The following is a 21525-nucleotide window of genomic DNA, read 5'->3' as shown; positions in this document are numbered from 1 at the left end:
ATATGTGATACTCTATAGCTAGAAATTATCTTCTTCACGTGACCTCCAGCGTGTCACGTGACCGGGGCATTGACACGTCACCACATCCAGGGCGGAAGCTCCAGGCTCCCCAGGACGCTGCACACCTTCCCACACGTGGGTCCTCCTCACCATAAAGGTAAATGTTTTGCACTGTTTTCACACTTTGTATTTGGCTCACCTTGAAAAAGGGGCTTGCGTGCCCCGAAACGTTGGAGTTACCAGCCATGAATTAAAAGCACCAGCACTTTATTCACGCTGTGTCAGTCTCTGAGTGCCGCTGTTTGTTACACAGTTTGCTACCTGCATTAATTCCTCCAGATGGCACCTGAGCAACATATCCATCGCTAGGAGAGTGCCGATCCGACAATTGCAAGTATCCATAGGACTTCAGCACCTATGTGTGCTACTGTCCACCTGGGATAAGGCACCCCCGAACTTCCAAACATCGTAAGACTTTTTAAATACAAACATATCCGTTTACCTCATGATGAGCACGATCCACTAAAGGTCAACCCAGCACTTTTTTGCACCCCAGCACTTTATCACCACCTGCACTTTAACAGGAAGAAACGTTTCTACACAGTGGAACACTCCACAATTTTGCACTTTTATTTCAGACCTGTGATTAAAAAGTGATCCTGGCACAAGATGTCACAAGCAACAGCTCGCGGAGCAGCAGCCAGTAACCAGGCCAAATTATATAGCTTCACAAATGCAGATGCTGACCGATTGCTATTTACCGAGGGACTCACTGCTGCTGATGAGGAACTCTGCATGGACGACATCTATCATCAATTGCTCAAATTGAAAAAAAGAGAAGTGGACTATTTGATGCACGGGATCTCCCTGTCCAACTACTATCGCGAAAAAATAATACCCAGAGGATTTCGCATTCGCAACGTTCCTACAATTGGAAGATTTAACGTAGAGTTCTGCGAACGCTGGACCGGCATCCTCAACAAATGCAGCATGGATCTCATGCTGCTGGTGGTAGAGGAAGCCGGCAGGGAATTGAAAATCACCCGTGATAAAATTCAGTCTTTTGAACAGGAACACCATACACTACTCACTTCTGATAGCAATCAAGCATCTATCAAGAAACTACAAATGGCCTGCGACAATCACAAAAAAGAATTGATCAAATTCAAACGGGTCAAATTATTGACAGTCCAGGAGGATTATGAAACTAATCGAGTTTATCGATGGCTTTCCGGGGGGGAACCCGGTGAACATAAGCCTTATAACCACCGATCGAGATTCAGCTGGCGTAGAAGAAGGGAGGAGAGGCAGAAAGGCAATGCCACCTCCAATAGCGACAGCGATTTCGTCTTAGCCGACTCAGAAGGTCCCCCAGAAGCCCAGGATCCCCCTTTAGGGGCAAAGCCTGCCACAGAAGCAGGCACAAAAACCAGAGGGCGCCCACCCGCAGGGGACAACAAAACAAAAGGCTCCAGAAACAAGAAGTAGATACCACCTACAATCTTTCTGATCGAGAACTCACCCCATTGGAAATTAAAGTATTAAATCGTGGACTCTCATTTGTCCCTACAAATGAATTTGATGAACTGACCTGGCAAATTGATCTACACAAATTCACTCGCAAACTCCGCTTACAAGAGCACTTTCAAGATCAAGTTCCAGTCACCACTTCAGAACCGCACCAGTCCTTCATTAACTCCACCCGCAGCTCCAAGTTTGATCCACCATCGTCCAATCCATCAATAAAAACCTTTACACGGTTACTGGACGATTCCTTGATGAAGTACACCCAGGCTAATCAGAGTCATCATCGCAACATGTCACGCTCTGAATTCAAAGCCCTAAAGCAACTTGCCACCTACAAGGATATAGTGGTCCGCCCCGCAGACAAGGGGGGTGGTATAGTCATTATGAATTTAAGCGACTATAAACAGGAAGCATACCGCCAGCTGGGTGATACATCAGTTTATGAAGCACTGACTGCGGATACAACCAAACAATTCAAAATTGAAGTGGATAACATCCTTGATTCAGCATTCAATACCGGGTTAATAACCAGCAAACTATGCAAAGCGCTCAAACAAGATTTCCCTGTGGTCCCCCTGTTATTTCTGGTCCCCAAAATACATAAGAGTTTAGATCATCCTCCCGGCAGGCCGATAATTTCTGCGCACAAAGCACTTTATCAGCCGATCTCCATTTTTCTGGACAGTATATTGCAGCCGCTCATCCTGGCGCAACCAAACTACCTCAAGGACACTACCAGCTTCTTAAATCTACTCAAGACAGTCGATGCGATACCCGCGGAAACCATCATCTGCACAGTTGACATCTGTAGCTTATACACCTGCATTCCGCACGACCAAGGGCTAACGGCAATGAGATCGTTTTTAACCAAAGCCAATATGAGCAATCTTGATCATGATTTGTTCCTGCGATTACTCAAACTGATACTAACCCACAATTATTTTTTATTCGATGGAAAGTATTATCGGCAAGTAAGCGGCTGCTCCATGGGAAGCAATGTATCTCCCTCGTTTGCTAACGTCTTTATGTTAGAGGAAGAACAGGCTATGTTTTTCAATAATGATGTTTACTCACAATATATACTACATTATTGTAGATATATAGATGATGTGTTTTTGCTCTGGACCGGAGGCAAAGAAAGGTTTGAAAAGTTCATCGGAGTCATTAATAACAGACCGTCCACCATTAGAGTCACATCGCAGTGTGACCCGATTAAACTAAATTATTTGGACGTTAACGTCATCATCAAAGACGGCATGTTGCATACTGAGGTGTACTATAAGCCAACCGACAAAAACACCTTATTACGATACAACAGCCATCACCCCACTGCCCTCAAAAAGGGGCTTCCTAAATCTCAATACATGAGGGCAGCCAGAATTACCAGTGATCCGACACAACTGGAATCTGCTCTGGATAATGTCACTACAAGGTTCAAACAGAGAGGCTACAACAGCAAATTATTACTCACCAACGAACAAAAAGTCTTGATGACAAACAGAGAACAACTTCTAACTCCGACCATCAAGAAGAGTAATGACATTGTACCATTCGTGGCACAGTATAATACATCCAGTGCTGTAATTCCACGGGCCCTTAATGCACTGTGGCCCATAGTTTCCACCGATAAGAACCTAACTGGGCTAAGGAGGAAAAGACCCATGATGTGCTACAGAAGAGGCAGAAGCATTAAAGATTTTGTGGTACATCCAGACATCACAGGATTTGATTCCACGCCTACCACTAATTTTCTAACTAAAACATCAGGCTGCTATAAATGCTTAGGCTGTGAAACCTGTAAAACTATGATCACTGGCACAAGGTTCAAATCCACCTCCACAGGGACTTCCTACAGTATCAAGCACGTACTCACCTGTACTACAACTCATGTAGTCTACCTAATTACGTGTCCATGTAAACAGCAGTACGTAGGCAAGACCATACGCAATGCCAGGGAGCGATTTGCCCTGCACAGGTCCGCATTAAAAGCAGCACTTTTATCCAAGAAATCGGAACAACCCGTGGCCAGACACTATGTCGAGAAGCAACATACGTTGAAAGATTTACAGTTCCAAATTATTGACCATATCCCCATTAATCCAAGAGGCGGAGACAGAGCAGCCACCCTACTTAGACGGGAAGCAACGTGGATGTATAGATTGGACACTGTGAGGCCGAAAGGTCTTAACGACAGAATCCAATGGAGTGTCTTCTGAGTAATATCTATTAGCACTTGTCTCCACCATTTGACTATGGGGACGGTTGTATTGTTGACATTTCTGATCATGTACCAGACCCATCAGCCCTCACACTTTATGACTTATGCGTGCCGCTTAATATGTATTTCTCTCACTGGTATAGTATTGTATAATTTAGGTGTTTATCATTAATGACTCTTTGATCCATTATGAGATTGCTAGTGCTAGACTACCAGGTGATCTTTTAATCCAGTTTATCATGTCTGTTTTTGGTATGCTGTATGTTACGACAGCACACTGTAACAGTTTCTTCCTATCTTATGTAATTGTCATTTCACTCTCAATCACCCTCAGCCTGAAGTCACGCTTCCTCCGCAACCCCAGCACCCGCACTTGCCGTAGGCATCCATGGCAACCAAGGAGCGTCTGGTTGCCAAGGCAACGTGACGGCCCGGGACACGCTGGAGGTCACGTGACCGGGGCATTGACACGTCACCACATCCAGGGCGGAAGCTCCAGGCTCCCCAGGACGCTGCATAACCTTCCCACACGTGGGTCCTCCTCACCATAAAGGTAAATGTTTTGCACTGTTTTCACACTTTGTATTTGGCTCACCTTGAAAAAGGGGCTTGCGTGCCCCGAAACGTTGGAGTTACCAGCCATGAATTAAAAGCACCAGCACTTTATTCACGCTGTGTCAGTCTCTGAGTGCCGCTGTTTGTTACACAGTTTGCTACCTGCATTAATTCCTCCAGATGGCACCTGAGCAACATATCCATCGCTAGGAGAGTGCCGATCCGACAATTGCAAGTATATATATATATATATATATATATATATATATATATACACATTTGCTGTTTATCTATATAGGCCAGGGATCGTCATTACTGATAGAAAACAAAAGCGTATGTCAATCAATCTCTGTTATCCGTGCAATTCATGGTAACATTGCAGCTTGAATCTCTTCTGAGTGCAGATGTATATATAGTATGTGATAGTTCAATAATATTGTTGCAGCACAGTGATAGTAACAGTTTATATATCAGTCGTTAAAAAAATGACGTTATGGTTATTATGTTGTGACTACTCAAACACACATCACCCTGTAGCTGAAAAGATTGATTGATTGATTGATTGATTGATTGATTTATAGTACGCATATCAGGATTTCCTTGAACGTCTCGTAGCATATTATGTACATTATGTGTATGAATATGCTTCTATAACATTAATATGAAAAATAGCAATATAAAAAAAAAAACTATATACGGAACTCTGCAGTGATTTAAACATTGTGATTGGCCGTACGGTAGCCTAATTGCTGAGGTGAACGTGTATCAAACAGCTCAGTGCAATGAATAACCAGAAATACATTAGAAATCCTAAACTGTGCTGCTGGCAACGTTTGGGGCGTGCCTGTTAAAGAAAGAAAGGCAATACATGACTCCTCCTGCCAAGGTTCTCACAGTCACCCATCAGGTCCGCCCTACCCCTTAATAAAGGGCAGCTAAGTGAGGCGTGACGTATTCTCACTGATCGCAATCCGTTTGAGAAGATGTCAGGCAGAGGCAAAGGCGGAAAGGGACTCGGGAAAGGAGGCGCTAAGCGTCACAGGAAGGTGCTGCGGGACAACATCCAGGGCATCACAAAGCCTGCCATCCGCCGTCTAGCACGGAGAGGAGGCGTGAAGCGCATCTCTGGTCTCATCTATGAGGAGACCCGCGGGGTGCTGAAAGTGTTTCTGGAGAACGTGATCCGGGACGCCGTCACTTACACCGAGCACGCCAAGAGGAAGACTGTCACCGCCATGGATGTGGTCTATGCTCTCAAGCGCCAGGGACGCACCCTGTACGGATTCGGAGGCTAAAAATTGAGGCGCATCTAATTCCTTCACTCACACACAAAGGCCCTTTTCAGGGCCGCCCATCACTTCTATAAGGGAGCTGCGCTAACATTGTATATTATGCCCCATATCGTTGTCCTGAGAACCCTTTGATAGCGTACATTAATGTAAACCATTTTTTTTCCTTCTTATTCGTTCCCTCTGCTATTGGTTGCTGACTTTATTTGTGTTGATGCAAGCAGAAAATCCAATGGCGGCACAATCATTTGCAGTCGCTTATGAGAATCCATTGCTGAGTTGTACTGAGGGTACTGCAATGTCATGGCTAGTTCTAGGAGTTACATTGTGAAAGCATAGGGAAACGTATTTACTGAACGACACCTCTCAAGCATTACACGCGGTAATATAGGATTACATTAATGGGTATTATTATATAACTGCAGGGGAAACGGCGACTCCACTCACTTCCCGGCTAAATATGTCCGTGCAATCATTTATCCGTGCCAAATATTCCTGTTATTTTATACTTACAATTAAATAACACATTGTAACCTACTTCTATCTCATAGCAGCGGTACCACTGCATTGAAAACACACACACACACACACACACACACACACTCTCTCTCTCTCTCTCTCTCTCTCTCTCTCTCTCTCAGGGACTGACGTATCTTGGGTAACACAATCGTTCTCCTGCTCGGTTTGCTGGCCCCGCCGAATAAATCACCGGATTACGTACAGTATGTTCTTAAAAGCAGTTTCTTTACGACTACAATAGATTTTCAGCTACGCTGCCGTCTGTACAACCACCGGGAAGTGTGTGCAGAAGGCGCCGGGCTTTCCCGGTGCTCGCCTAGGTCCGAGTACACAGGACGGAACCATTCAGCTACTGATTGATTTGGAAGCCAACAGTTCACACCGTGCGCCTACAGCTCTGCCTGGACAGGGTGGGTGGCTCTGAAAAGAGCCTTTGGGGGGATAACAAGGAAGCGAGGCTGCGGCTTCTTTTCCATCACTTCTTGGCCGCAGCTTTCTTGGGCTTAGCTGCCTTCTTGGCCGGGCTTTTTGCCGCTTTTGGCTTCGCTGCTTTCTTGGCCGGACTCTTGGCGGCTTTGGGCTTCGCCGCTTTCTTGGCCGGACTCTTAGCCGCCTTCTTGGGCTTCACAGCTTTAGGCTTCTTCGGGCTTTTGGCAGCAGCCGCCTTTGCGGGTTTCTTCACCTTCTTGGGGCTTTTGGCTGCACTCGGAGCTTTCTTGGGCTTCTTCGGGGACTTGGCCACTTTCTTTGCCGCTGGTTTCTTGGGTTTCAGAGACTTCTGGGCGGCCTTCTTGCTCTCCAGCTGCTTCTTATTGAGCTTGAAGGAGCCGGAAGCGCCGGTGCCTTTCACCTGGGTGAGCGTTCCTTTGGTCACCAATCCTTTCACCCCCACTTTGATGCGACTGTTGTTCCTCTCCACATCGTAGCCTCCGGCAGCCAGAGCCTTCTTCAGGGCGGCAAGAGAAACCCCACTGCGCTCCTTGGAAGCGGCCACGGCCTTTAGGATCAGCTCGGAGACACTGGGCCCGGAAGACTTGCCGCTTTTCTTGGCTCCCCCTGCAGCTTTCTTCGGCTGCCTCTTCTTTTTGGCTGCGCCCTCTGACGGCGGGACAGCGGCGACGGCTGGTGCAGTTTCTGCCATGTTAGCTCAACGTCACTTTATCCAACAAATAGTAATCCTACACAAGCCGCTGTCTGACGTCTTTTATATACGGTGCCTGCTGTGCTGTAATTGGCTGCTGAGCCTGGTGCGTTCTGTGCTCCCATTGGCGGAATAAGCAGCCCTTGTAAACCCTTCCCTGTCTGTGTGTAAGGGGAAATCTGCCCTCACCTTGTGTTTCCCTAGCGCAGAAAAAGAGTCTTTTATAGGCATGAGAAAAGCAGCGTGCCGCCTCTCTGCACCACACCAGTACTCCAAGGTCTCCCCTAAGCCTATATGGCCATTGCTAGCCAAGGCGCTGCAAAGAGACCCAGGAATAGCCGCTGTCAGCTCACTTACACCAGGCTGGATCTGCCCAGCATATAACACATCTGTACTTTTCTGCGAGGCTAAAACGTCTGATCGGGGCATTTTTCTCTTTCCCTGGCACTACATGTAACGAAGGTGATCTGGGGCTCAGTCTGTGCAGGGGAGGCAGCATTTTCAAAGATATAAAGGTGATGTGTGGGCTCCGGTACACCCGGGTGGCTAGCACAGGCAGGTTGCCCCACAGCGTATTGGCAGTCTTGTTTAGGAACTCTAGTTACTGTGACAAAAGAGAGTTACCCAGCATAGTCAGCCACAGGTTAACCCTGCTTGTGTGAGATTCTCCCCGTCGTGTAGAATGTTGGTGGGTTTTTCCCCAAATGTTTATAAAATGACCCATACAGACATGAATGTATATTTATGCAAGATATGTGTGTCAGAGTGAGGGCAATGGTGATCTGTTCCCATTACCATTCCTCTTTTAAAAATGCCAAAGTATGAGACTTTGTCTTGTTTAATAGAGGACATTGGAGCTCTATAAGAGGAATACTTCTATTCCTCTCACGTAGAATCAGTATGAATATTCATAAAAATAGAGGGAAACTAGGAATATTAGGGAACATTAATTAGGGGGATACAGGAATAATAGAGAGGAAGGTATAGGGGGATAACTAGAGAGACCTCTTGTAATTGTGCTAGGTGAGAGGAAGGGATGAAACAAGGAAATATAGGGGGGGGAGAAGAAGAAGAAGAAGAAGAGGGGGAAGAAGAAGAAGAAGAAGAAGAAGGGGGGGGAGAAGAAGAAGAAGAAGGGGGGGAAGAACAAGAAGAAGAAGAAGAAGAAGGGGGAGAAGAAGAAGAAGAAGAAGGGGGGGAAGAACAAGAAGAAGAAGAAGAAGAAGAAGAAGAAGAAGAAGGGGGGGAAGAAGAAGAAGGGGGGGGGGGGGAGAAGAAGAAGAAGAAGAAGAAGAAGAAGAAGAAGACAAGTATTCTGCAGCACTGTAGACATAAAAACCTTAGCATTGCAGATTACAGTACACAAGGGATAACATCAGAAGGGTTGAAATTCTTATCATAATATGGGAGAGTAGGTAATTAACGGGAGTAAGAGATGGTCAAAGTGCTTACATGGCCATTGCTAATTGCAGAATAAAAAAGTGGATGCTATTTTAAAGAAATGACATAATAGTCCGATGATTTTGGAATATAAATGGATGATATACATATATGCACACAATAGTTCTGGGGAATGAAATTAAATGATGCAGCTTGCAGAATAAGAAGAGAGACAACAGTCACCCGAGGAGGAAGGGTTCAACTAATCTTACTTTTTAAATGTATTACCGTGATAAAAGCAGGTGCTGCAGGTTCAGCACTGGACGTCACTGACGGGCAGCAGGAGAAAGATGCGCCGAGACCACAAGGCTGAATGTCTAGAGCAGAGGCGGCTGCGGAGCGGAGCATCAGAACCTCCGGGGGAAACATTGTGTCAACAGAGATCCACTGTGGATGCAATGCTGTGAGGAGAAGGGCAACGCAGAGTAACAGAACAGAGTTCAACTGCTTTCACCAGTGATGGAAAGCACAGATATGGGCTAGGGCAGGTCAAGAGCCGTGTTGAGAGGAGAGGATCGCCATAGAGGAATGGAAGGCAAATGGAGATGGACGTGAGATGTGGACAAACAGAGATGATGACTGCTAACTGGAGGGCGTGGGCCAGCAGCAAGTACCATCAAAGTCTGAACCTCATCCCCAATCCATGATGGCAGGCTGGAGTAGGGCTCTAGAGCGCTGGGAGTCTACAGAGAAACTCCAGAGCAGGTAGGGGGACCACGGAGCTGGATCTGGGCCACACCAGTGGCTTTCTGCGTCTCCAAGGATGGTAGAAAAATAAATAAATAAATACATCAATAAATTAATTAATTAATTAATTCTGACCCATGGTAAATATATATTGGCCTTAAATCCCTATGGTCCCATTTAAGAGCATAAACTCTATTATTTTATCATAAGTTGAACTTTTTTCAATTTTTTAAGATTGCAGGTTTTTTTTTTTTTTTTCAAGAACCAGCAAAATGGATATAAATAAATTACATGTGCATAAATAAAAATTCAGCGATTATAATGGAACAACAAACGATTGCTTGTATACGCAGGGCCTTTAGGTTTTTTTTTTTAATTTAGTTTCCACTGAGTAGTAGAAAAGCCCCTTTCTATAATCCAGATCTACAGTAGCCTTGTATTTTCTTCATGCAATGTCCCAGACATATAAGGTTTAGCTTGTGGTCTAAATGGATACATGTGCATAGTTTGTATCAACAAATGTTTCAAAAGAAGAGTAACAATTGTATCATACTATAATACTGTTTCCCATTAGTATCAAATCGTTTCACACATGCAGAAGTTCTATTCATACTCAATTCTACAGCTACCGTACTCACTATATGCTTGTAACTGCATAACATGTATTTATGGTTTAATAATGAAACGATTGTTATTTTAGATCATGCAGTATGCAGGTTGTTTCTCTCCCCCCCGTTTTCCTGCACTCATATATTAAGGTCTCACTGGAATTAGTAGGTATAGCTTGTAAGTACATATACCGTATATACTCGAGTATAAGTCGACCCGAATATAAGCCGAGGCACCTAATTTTACCACAAAAAACTGGGAAAAATTACTGACTCTAGTATAAGCCTAGGGTGGGAAATGCACGGTGCCAGGGGTTTTCATGCTCAGGGTGTCATGCTCGTTGCCAGGGATTTTATGCGGTAGGTGTTATGCTTGTTGCCAGGGGGTAATGTTTGTTTCTAGGGTTGTGCCCCCAGTGCCACATATACCCCCAGTGACAGATAAAAACATGCCCCCGTTGCTTTGCCCCCAGTAGTTATGCCCCTTCTTTGCCCCCAGTATTTGTGCCCCCCTCTTTCATTGCCCACAGTAGTTATGACCCCTCTTTCTTTGCCCCAGTAGTTGTGGTGCCCCCTTTCTTTGCCCCCAGTAGTTGTTGTGCCCCCTTTCTTTGCCCCCAGTAGTTGTTGTGCCCCCTTTCTTTGCCCCCAGTAGTTGTTGTGCCCCCTTTGTTTGCCCCCTGTTACTGTGCCCCCTTTGCAGCTTACAAACATAAACACACACTAAAACAATACTTACCACTGCCCCGCTCCTGCTTCCCGACCGCTTCTTCTGCTGCTGCGCTGCTCCGCTCCGTCTGGCCGCCGCTCCATCTGTTCATCCGCTCCGTCTGGCCGCCGCTCCATCTGGATCCCCGCTCCGTCTGGCCGCCGCTCCATCTGGATCCCCGCTCCGTCTGGCCGCCGCTCCATCTGGTCGCCGCTCCGTCTGGCCGCCCGCGCCGGCGCCCGCTTCCCGGCACCCGATCATCTCTATGGGAGAGACGTCATGACGTCTCTCCCATAGCAACGCCGCACAGACACTAGAGCAGTGGTTCCCAAAGTTTTGTGAGTCACGGCACCCTGGAGTGTCAGATTTTTTTTTCACTGCACCCCTAGGCCACAAGTTTCTTATTGGGAAATTTAGAAAAAAATATTAGATTAAGTAAATTATTTTTATATGTCATCTTTAGGGTCAGTTGTGTGGTGGGGGACAAGATTTGCTTCTGTATGTCCACATATTTTATAATTGGCAGCCACCAGCACTGGTTTTGCCTATTAAATTGACAATAAATAGTTTGAATTGGTCCTTGACAACCAACCTGAGGCACCCCGGCAAGTGTCCCGCGGCACCCCAGGGAGCCACGGCACACAGTTTGGGAACCACTGCACTAGAGGTTAATAATGACCTCTAGTGTCTGTCCCTGGAGCCGGCTGCAGCGGACGCCCACACAGCCCACGGCGTCTGCTGCAGCCGTTGACTCGAGTATAAGCCGAGGGGGGCTTTTTCAGCATAGAAAACTGTGCTGAAAAAGTCGGCTTATACTCGAGTATATACGGTAATAGTATTTACTGTTTTCTGTTAGTATAATCAGTTTCCAACGCATTTCGAATATCTGATTATACTCAAATCTAAAGCTATAGAATATGCTATGTAAGGGGGGTATATTCTTCTACTTTACAAGTACAACTGAGAAGGGGGGAAGAAGAGAAAGAAGAAGGAAAAAGAAAAGAAAAACCAATTCTTGGCGGTCTTTTTGAAAAATCCAAGGCTTTGTCTAAACCAGTCAGGTCGAAGGGCGTTTCTAAGTCCTCTTATCACAGGGCAGCAATGCGTATAAATAGAGCTGTAGAACGGCAGCTCTCTATTCATTCTCTTTCTTTCCACATACTTACGTCAGACATGGCCAGGACCAAGCAGACAGCGCGTAAGTCCACTGGCGGCAAAGCTCCCCGCAAGCAGCTGGCGACCAAAGCCGCCCGGAAGAGCGCCCCAGCTACCGGCGGTGTAAAGAAGCCTCACCGTTACCGTCCCGGGACCGTTGCTCTTCGGGAGATCCGCCGCTACCAGAAGTCCACTGAGCTGCTGATCCGCAAGCTGCCCTTCCAGCGTCTTGTGCGGGAGATCGCCCAGGACTTCAAGACTGACCTGCGCTTCCAGAGCTCCGCCGTCATGGCCCTGCAAGAGGCCAGCGAGGCTTATCTGGTGGGGCTCTTCGAGGACACCAACCTGTGCGCCATCCACGCCAAGAGGGTGACCATCATGCCCAAAGACATCCAGCTGGCCCGCAGGATCCGAGGGGAGAGGGCATAGATACTCGGCACTTCCTATACACGCAACAACACAAAGGCTCTTTTCAGAGCCACCCAAGTCTTTCTAAACGAGCTGCAGCATAAGTTACCCCTCAATGTCAGAGTAACAGGATGCGGATGAATCCTCCGCTCTCCACCTATAGCGGCTTTAAAGGACAGGCCAAATCTGTTCATCTTAAATATATATAATATAATGATAAGCAAGCCCCAAAGTGAATAAAGGGATGTTAACTATCAAAAATAACTAAATATTTGGCCGGACTGGTTCACCGACAGTACATCGTTACTAGTGTTCCGCCTAGATTCCCTTGTAAAATTGTTTTCTTCAGCAGGGATACTAAGAGGATAGTCTCATATTTTTTTTTTCAATGACCAAATACTTTTATTTCATGCAGCTGTTTTCATCCTGGCTTTGTTACGTCACACAGAGAATATGGTTTCTCCCTCTATATACTTTATACGGATCAGCTTCCCACTCCTATAAGCGGAAGGGGCCTCATTTGCAGCATGCAGTTATTGCAAAGGGAATATTCAGACTATCGTTAGATTTCACCACAACTGACCAGGGCTCCTAAAGGGTAAGGGAGCGTCTATAGCTTTAGCGGTTGTATGGACGGGATGTGGAGATGAAAGCGCGGCTAGCCCGTCAGATATCGCTACAACACAAGCAATGGCAGTACACACAGCTCTCCTGGGAAGACGTGGGTGGCTCTGAAAAGAGCCTTTGTGTTGTGTGCCGGGTACATATCGTTTCTGTGGTGGAAGCTGCCAGCCTCGCATTACTTGCTCTTGGCCGGTTTGTGGCTCTCGGTCTTCTTGGGCAGCAGCACGGCCTGGATGTTGGGCAGGACGCCTCCCTGGGCGATGGTCACCCCACCGAGCAGCTTGTTGAGCTCTTCGTCGTTGCGCACAGCCAGCTGCAGGTGGCGGGGGATGATGCGGGTCTTCTTGTTGTCGCGGGCGGCGTTTCCGGCGAGCTCCAGGATCTCAGCCGTCAGATACTCCAGCACCGCGGCCAGATAGACCGGGGCACCGGCTCCCACTCGCTCAGCATAGTTTCCTTTCCTCAGCAGACGGTGAACGCGACCGACTGGGAACTGGAGACCGGCCCGGGATGAGCGAGTCTTGGCCTTAGCCCGGGTCTTGCCGCCTTGTTTGCCTCTGCCGGACATGTTCAGTTCACAAAGCTAAGAATTTCTTCTAACAAACTGAGAGGAAATGTGAGCCTGTAATACCGCCCTCCTCCTATATATACACTCAGAGAGGATCGACCGCGTGCTCTGTGATTGGTTTGCTTACAAATGAACCAATGCAGCTCAAGTTTATCCACAGACCAATCCGCAATATGTAGTGTGGGGGGTTAGCTACCACTCAGCGTCACGTGACACTTCTACCCTATAGTGTTACCAGAAGCGGCGAAGCCTCATTTGCATAAGATGCCTATAAATAGAGCAAAGCCGGGCGGTGTACGGCACAGATTCTCTCTGCTTTGTGTACAAGAAGTGAGTGGTGAAAATGCCTGATCCAGCAAAGTCTGCGCCGGCGCCCAAGAAAGGCTCAAAGAAAGCCGTAACCAAGACCCAGAAGAAGGATGGGAAGAAGCGTAGAAAGAGCAGGAAGGAGAGTTACGCCATTTACGTCTACAAGGTGCTGAAGCAGGTGCACCCTGACACCGGCATCTCCTCCAAGGCTATGGGCATCATGAACTCCTTTGTCAATGACATCTTTGAGCGCATTGCGGGGGAAGCTTCCCGCCTGGCTCACTACAATAAGCGCTCCACCATCACCTCCCGGGAGATCCAGACCGCAGTACGCCTGCTGCTGCCGGGAGAGCTGGCCAAGCACGCCGTGTCCGAGGGCACCAAGGCCGTCACCAAGTACACCAGCGCCAAGTAGTTTCCCTTCCTTCTCCGATCCATCAACACAAAGGCTCTTTTAAGAGCCACCCACCTCTCTCTCTAATCGGGCTGAAACTGTAAATCGGGGTAATAGATAGGCATTATGTAGCAGATGTCGCCGTTAGTGCTTAGAAAAAGCAATCCATAGAGCAGTGACCGACCGTGTAGTTTCTGCAGAACTAGAGAATGATTGTGTCTCATTGAAATGTTACACAGTATCATTAGATTGCAGCAATTGTGTTACTATCACCCTGATGATCACAGATGCTACAGGGTCGTTGGTCTCTCAAGATGCCCTGTGTAGTGTGCTACTGTTACTGTATCATCGCACCTTAACACCAGGATGCAAACTCCGGTATCAGTGCAGGTATATTCTACCCAATCCATTCTTAGACACCCGTTTCCGAGAGCTTGGTGATCATACAATGCTTGCTCAGGCACACATGCCTGCCTTGCTCAGCAGAATAACAGAGATACAGGGGCGGCTGAGCAGCAGTGTTCCGGATCGGGACTGGATGAGAGGGAGAGGAGAGACCGAAGCGCAGAGCTGGCACGCAGACCGAGCCCGGGAGCCAGGCAACTTTTAGCCGTTACAGTGACTAGACAGGAGCGGCAAGGCATTGAGGTGATTTTGTTTTGTCCCGCCGAAATCTGGTCGACACTCATTGGTCGATTTTGAATATTCCTCTTCCTATCTGAAGGCGGATGTGTGCGGGACATTTGCTGTTCCAATACACGCGTTCTGTATTTGGGAAATATATCGGGTACATTGAAAAAATAAAGTCAAAACAGTAAGGCATGTATTATGTCTGTTGTGCTCATCAGAGTTCGGCTTCATAACTATTATGATAGCCGTTAAAACATCAATGAATCACACGGGGATAAGATAATAGATATGTGATACTCTATAGCTAGAAATTATCTTCTTCACGTGACCTCCAGCGTGTCACGTGACCGGGGCATTGACACGTCACCACATCCAGGGCGGAAGCTCCAGGCTCCCCAGGACGCTGCACACCTTCCCACACGTGGGTCCTCCTCACCATAAAGGTAAATGTTTTGCACTGTTTTCACACTTTGTATTTGGCTCACCTTGAAAAAGGGGCTTGCGTGCCCCGAAACGTTGGAGTTACCAGCCATGAATTAAAAGCACCAGCACTTTATTCACGCTGTGTCAGTCTCTGAGTGCCGCTGTTTGTTACACAGTTTGCTACCTGCATTAATTCCTCCAGATGGCACCTGAGCAACATATCCATCGCTAGGAGAGTGCCGATCCGACAATTGCAAGTATCCATAGGACTTCAGCACCTATGTGTGCTACTGTCCACCTGGGATAAGGCACCCCCGAACTTCCAAACATCGTAAGACTTTTTAAATACAAACATATCCGTTTACCTCATGATGAGCACGATCCACTAAAGGTCAACCCAGCACTTTTTTGCACCCCAGCACTTTATCACCACCTGCACTTTAACAGGAAGAAACGTTTCTACACAGTGGAACACTCCACAATTTTGCACTTTTATTTCAGACCTGTGATTAAAAAGTGATCCTGGCACAAGATGTCACAAGCAACAGCTCGCGGAGCAGCAGCCAGTAACCAGGCCAAATTATATAGCTTCACAAATGCAGATGCTGACCGATTGCTATTTACCGAGGGACTCACTGCTGCTGATGAGGAACTCTGCATGGACGACATCTATCATCAATTGCTCAAATTGAAAAAAAGAGAAGTGGACTATTTGATGCACGGGATCTCCCTGTCCAACTACTATCGCGAAAAAATAATACCCAGAGGATTTCGCATTCGCAACGTTCCTACAATTGGAAGATTTAACGTAGAGTTCTGCGAACGCTGGACCGGCATCCTCAACAAATGCAGCATGGATCTCATGCTGCTGGTGGTAGAGGAAGCCGGCAGGGAATTGAAAATCACCCGTGATAAAATTCAGTCTTTTGAACAGGAACACCATACACTACTCACTTCTGATAGCAATCAAGCATCTATCAAGAAACTACAAATGGCCTGCGACAATCACAAAAAAGAATTGATCAAATTCAAACGGGTCAAATTATTGACAGTCCAGGAGGATTATGAAACTAATCGAGTTTATCGATGGCTTTCCGGGGGGGAACCCGGTGAACATAAGCCTTATAACCACCGATCGAGATTCAGCTGGCGTAGAAGAAGGGAGGAGAGGCAGAAAGGCAATGCCACCTCCAATAGCGACAGCGATTTCGTCTTAGCCGACTCAGAAGGTCCCCCAGAAGCCCAGGATCCCCCTTTAGGGGCAAAGCCTGCCACAGAAGCAGGCACAAAAACCAGAGGGCGCCCACCCGCAGGGGACAACAAAACAAAAGGCTCCAGAAACAAGAAGTAGATACCACCTACAATCTTTCTGATCGAGAACTCACCCCATTGGAAATTAAAGTATTAAATCGTGGACTCTCATTTGTCCCTACAAATGAATTTGATGAACTGACCTGGCAAATTGATCTACACAAATTCACTCGCAAACTCCGCTTACAAGAGCACTTTCAAGATCAAGTTCCAGTCACCACTTCAGAACCGCACCAGTCCTTCATTAACTCCACCCGCAGCTCCAAGTTTGATCCACCATCGTCCAATCCATCAATAAAAACCTTTACACGGTTACTGGACGATTCCTTGATGAAGTACACCCAGGCTAATCAGAGTCATCATCGCAACATGTCACGCTCTGAATTCAAAGCCCTAAAGCAACTTGCCACCTACAAGGATATAGTGGTCCGCCCCGCAGACAAGGGGGGTGGTATAGTCATTATGAATTTAAGCGACTATAAACAGGAAGCATACCGCCAGCTGGGTGATACATCAGTTTATGAAGCACTGACTGCGGATACAACCAAACAATTCAAAATTGAAGTGGATAACATCCTTGATTCAGCATTCAATACCGGGTTAATAACCAGCAAACTATGCAAAGCGCTCAAACAAGATTTCCCTGTGGTCCCCCTGTTATTTCTGGTCCCCAAAATACATAAGAGTTTAGATCATCCTCCCGGCAGGCCGATAATTTCTGCGCACAAAGCACTTTATCAGCCGATCTCCATTTTTCTGGACAGTATATTGCAGCCGCTCATCCTGGCGCAACCAAACTACCTCAAGGACACTACCAGCTTCTTAAATCTACTCAAGACAGTCGATGCGATACCCGCGGAAACCATCATCTGCACAGTTGACATCTGTAGCTTATACACCTGCATTCCGCACGACCAAGGGCTAACGGCAATGAGATCGTTTTTAACCAAAGCCAATATGAGCAATCTTGATCATGATTTGTTCCTGCGATTACTCGAACTGATACTAACCCACAATTATTTTTTATTCGATGGAAAGTATTATCGGCAAGTAAGCGGCTGCTCCATGGGAAGCAATGTATCTCCCTCGTTTGCTAACGTCTTTATGTTAGAGGAAGAACAGGCTATGTTTTTCAATAATGATGTTTACTCACAATATATACTACATTATTGTAGATATATAGATGATGTGTTTTTGCTCTGGACCGGAGGCAAAGAAAGGTTTGAAAAGTTCATCGGAGTCATTAATAACAGACCGTCCACCATTAGAGTCACATCGCAGTGTGACCCGATTAAACTAAATTATTTGGACGTTAACGTCATCATCAAAGACGGCATGTTGCATACTGAGGTGTACTATAAGCCAACCGACAAAAACACCTTATTACGATACAACAGCCATCACCCCACTGCCCTCAAAAAGGGGCTTCCTAAATCTCAATACATGAGGGCAGCCAGAATTACCAGTGATCCGACACAACTGGAATCTGCTCTGGATAATGTCACTACAAGGTTCAAACAGAGAGGCTACAACAGCAAATTATTACTCACCAACGAACAAAAAGTCTTGATGACAAACAGAGAACAACTTCTAACTCCGACCATCAAGAAGAGTAATGACATTGTACCATTCGTGGCACAGTATAATACATCCAGTGCTGTAATTCCACGGGCCCTTAATGCACTGTGGCCCATAGTTTCCACCGATAAGAACCTAACTGGGCTAAGGAGGAAAAGACCCATGATGTGCTACAGAAGAGGCAGAAGCATTAAAGATTTTGTGGTACATCCAGACATCACAGGATTTGATTCCACGCCTACCACTAATTTTCTAACTAAAACATCAGGCTGCTATAAATGCTTAGGCTGTGAAACCTGTAAAACTATGATCACTGGCACAAGGTTCAAATCCACCTCCACAGGGACTTCCTACAGTATCAAGCACGTACTCACCTGTACTACAACTCATGTAGTCTACCTAATTACGTGTCCATGTAAACAGCAGTACGTAGGCAAGACCATACGCAATGCCAGGGAGCGATTTGCCCTGCACAGGTCCGCATTAAAAGCAGCACTTTTATCCAAGAAATCGGAACAACCCGTGGCCAGACACTATGTCGAGAAGCAACATACGTTGAAAGATTTACAGTTCCAAATTATTGACCATATCCCCATTAATCCAAGAGGCGGAGACAGAGCAGCCACCCTACTTAGACGGGAAGCAACGTGGATGTATAGATTGGACACTGTGAGGCCGAAAGGTCTTAACGACAGAATCCAATGGAGTGTCTTCTGAGTAATATCTATTAGCACTTGTCTCCACCATTTGACTATGGGGACGGTTGTATTGTTGACATTTCTGATCATGTACCAGACCCATCAGCCCTCACACTTTATGACTTATGCGTGCCGCTTAATATGTATTTCTCTCACTGGTATAGTATTGTATAATTTAGGTGTTTATCATTAATGACTCTTTGATCCATTATGAGATTGCTAGTGCTAGACTACCAGGTGATCTTTTAATCCAGTTTATCATGTCTGTTTTTGGTATGCTGTATGTTACGACAGCACACTGTAACAGTTTCTTCCTATCTTATGTAATTGTCATTTCACTCTCAATCACCCTCAGCCTGAAGTCACGCTTCCTCCGCAACCCCAGCACCCGCACTTGCCGTAGGCATCCATGGCAACCAAGGAGCGTCTGGTTGCCAAGGCAACGTGACGGCCCGGGACACGCTGGAGGTCACGTGACCGGGGCATTGACACGTCACCACATCCAGGGCGGAAGCTCCAGGCTCCCCAGGACGCTGCACACCTTCCCACACGTGGGTCCTCCTCACCATAAAGGTAAATGTTTTGCACTGTTTTCACACTTTGTATTTGGCTCACCTTGAAAAAGGGGCTTGCGTGCCCCGAAACGTTGGAGTTACCAGCCATGAATTAAAAGCACCAGCACTTTATTCACGCTGTGTCAGTCTCTGAGTGCCGCTGTTTGTTACACAGTTTGCTACCTGCATTAATTCCTCCAGATGGCACCTGAGCAACATATCCATCGCTAGGAGAGTGCCGATCCGACAATTGCAAGTATATATATATATATATACACATTTGCTGTTTATCTATATAGGCCAGGGATCGTCATTACTGATAGAAAACAAAAGCGTATGTCAATCAATCTCTGTTATCCGTGCAATTCATGGTAACATTGCAGCTTGAATCTCTTCTGAGTGCAGATGTATATATAGTATGTGATAGTTCAATAATATTGTTGCAGCACAGTGATAGTAACAGTTTATATATCAGTCGTTAAAAAAATGACGTTATGGTTATTATGTTGTGACTACTCAAACACACATCACCCTGTAGCTGAAAAGATTGATTGATTGATTGATTGATTGATTTATAGTACGCATATCAGGATTTCCTTGAACGTCTCGTAGCATATTATGTACATTATGTGTATGAATATGCTTCTATAACATTAATATGAAAAATAGCAATATAAAAAAAAAAACTATATACGGAACTCTGCAGTGATTTAAACATTGTGATTGGCCGTACGGTAGCCTAATTGCTGAGGTGAACGTGTATCAAACAGCTCAGTGCAATGAATAACCAGAAATACATTAGAAATCCTAAACTGTGCTGCTGGCAACGTTTGGGGCGTGCCTGTTAAAGAAAGAAAGGCAATACATGACTCCTCCTGCCAAGGTTCTCACAGTCACCCATCAGGTCCGCCCTACCCCTTAATAAAGGGCAGCTAAGTGAGGTGTGACGTATTCTCACTGATCGCAATCCGTTTGAGAAGATGTCAGGCAGAGGCAAAGGCGGAAAGGGACTCGGGAAAGGAGGCGCTAAGCGTCACAGGAAGGTGCTGCGGGACAACATCCAGGGCATCACAAAGCCTGCCATCCGCCGTCTAGCACGGAGAGGAGGCGTGAAGCGCATCTCTGGTCTCATCTATGAGGAGACCCGCGGGGTGCTGAAAGTGTTTCTGGAGAACGTGATCCGGGACGCCGTCACTTACACCGAGCACGCCAAGAGGAAGACTGTCACCGCCATGGATGTGGTCTATGCTCTCAAGCGCCAGGGACGCACCCTGTACGGATTCGGAGGCTAAAAATTGAGGCGCATCTAATTCCTTCACTCACACACAAAGGCCCTTTTCAGGGCCGCCCATCACTTCTATAAGGGAGCTGCGCTAACATTGTATATTATGCCCCATATCGTTGTCCTGAGAACCCTTTGATAGCGTACATTAATGTAAACCATTTTTTTTCCTTCTTATTCGTTCCCTCTGCTATTGGTTGCTGACTTTATTTGTGTTGATGCAAGCAGAAAATCCAATGGCGGCACAATCATTTGCAGTCGCTTATGAGAATCCATTGCTGAGTTGTACTGAGGGTACTGCAATGTCATGGCTAGTTCTAGGAGTTACATTGTGAAAGCATAGGGAAACGTATTTACTGAACGACACCTCTCAAGCATTACACGCGGTAATATAGGATTACATTAATGGGTATTATTATATAACTGCAGGGGAAACGGCGACTCCACTCACTTCCCGGCTAAATATGTCCGTGCAATCATTTATCCGTGCCAAATATTCCTGTTATTTTATACTTACAATTAAATAACACATTGTAACCTACTTCTATCTCATAGCAGCGGTACCACTGCATTGAAAACACACACACACACACTCTCTCTCTCTCTCTCTCTCTCTCTCTCTCTCTCAGGGACTGACGTATCTTGGGTAACACAATCGTTCTCCTGCTCGGTTTGCTGGCCCCGCCGAATAAATCACCGGATTACGTACAGTATGTTCTTAAAAGCAGTTTCTTTACGACTACAATAGATTTTCAGCTACGCTGCCGTCTGTACAACCACCGGGAAGTGTGTGCAGAAGGCGCCGGGCTTTCCCGGTGCTCGCCTAGGTCCGAGTACACAGGACGGAACCATTCAGCTACTGATTGATTTGGAAGCCAACAGTTCACACCGTGCGCCT

The 21525-nt window shown here is 46.4% G+C and overlaps 5 protein-coding genes across 6 annotated transcripts; 3 read left to right on the top strand and 2 right to left on the bottom strand.

Annotated features, from left to right (window-relative positions):
* Positions 1 to 5283: 5283 nt before the first annotated feature.
* On the top strand, positions 5284 to 5595 carry LOC134934379 (histone H4). The gene has a single exon (XM_063929829.1). The coding sequence runs from the start codon at positions 5284 to 5286 to the stop codon at positions 5593 to 5595; it is 312 nt and encodes a 103-aa protein (XP_063785899.1).
* A 988-nt stretch (positions 5596 to 6583) lies between these two features.
* On the bottom strand, positions 6584 to 7260 carry LOC134934879 (histone H1B-like). 2 transcript variants are annotated; one of them, XM_063930220.1, is made up of 2 exons: positions 6656 to 7260; positions 6584 to 6622 (listed from the first exon to the last, which is right to left on the bottom strand). In XM_063930220.1, the coding sequence occupies exons 1-2, from the start codon at positions 7247 to 7249 to the stop codon at positions 6584 to 6586; spliced, it is 633 nt and encodes a 210-aa protein (XP_063786290.1). In that variant the 5' UTR covers positions 7250 to 7260. The 2 variants fall into 2 exon arrangements, with proteins under 2 accessions (XP_063786290.1, XP_063786289.1); XM_063930219.1 differs by having other exon boundaries at positions 6584 to 7260.
* Positions 7261 to 11866: 4606 nt separating this feature from the next.
* On the top strand, positions 11867 to 12277 carry LOC134934378 (histone H3). Its single transcript, XM_063929828.1, has one exon. It carries the CDS (start codon positions 11867 to 11869, stop codon positions 12275 to 12277), a length of 411 nt encoding a protein of 136 aa, XP_063785898.1.
* A 778-nt stretch (positions 12278 to 13055) lies between these two features.
* On the bottom strand, positions 13056 to 13479 carry LOC134936475 (histone H2A type 1-like). The gene has a single exon (XM_063931523.1). The coding sequence runs from the start codon at positions 13446 to 13448 to the stop codon at positions 13056 to 13058; it is 393 nt and encodes a 130-aa protein (XP_063787593.1). The 5' UTR covers positions 13449 to 13479.
* Positions 13480 to 20325: 6846 nt separating this feature from the next.
* On the top strand, positions 20326 to 20637 carry LOC134934377 (histone H4). The gene has a single exon (XM_063929827.1). It carries the CDS (start codon positions 20326 to 20328, stop codon positions 20635 to 20637), a length of 312 nt encoding a protein of 103 aa, XP_063785897.1.
* Positions 20638 to 21525: the final 888 nt, after the last annotated feature.

This window comes from Pseudophryne corroboree, chromosome 6, assembly GCF_028390025.1.
Source record: "Pseudophryne corroboree isolate aPseCor3 chromosome 6, aPseCor3.hap2, whole genome shotgun sequence".
Taxonomy (NCBI): Eukaryota; Metazoa; Chordata; class Amphibia; order Anura; family Myobatrachidae; genus Pseudophryne; species Pseudophryne corroboree.
The sequence above is the reverse complement of the archived record's forward strand: the minus strand, read 5'-3'. Positions and strand labels throughout refer to the sequence as shown.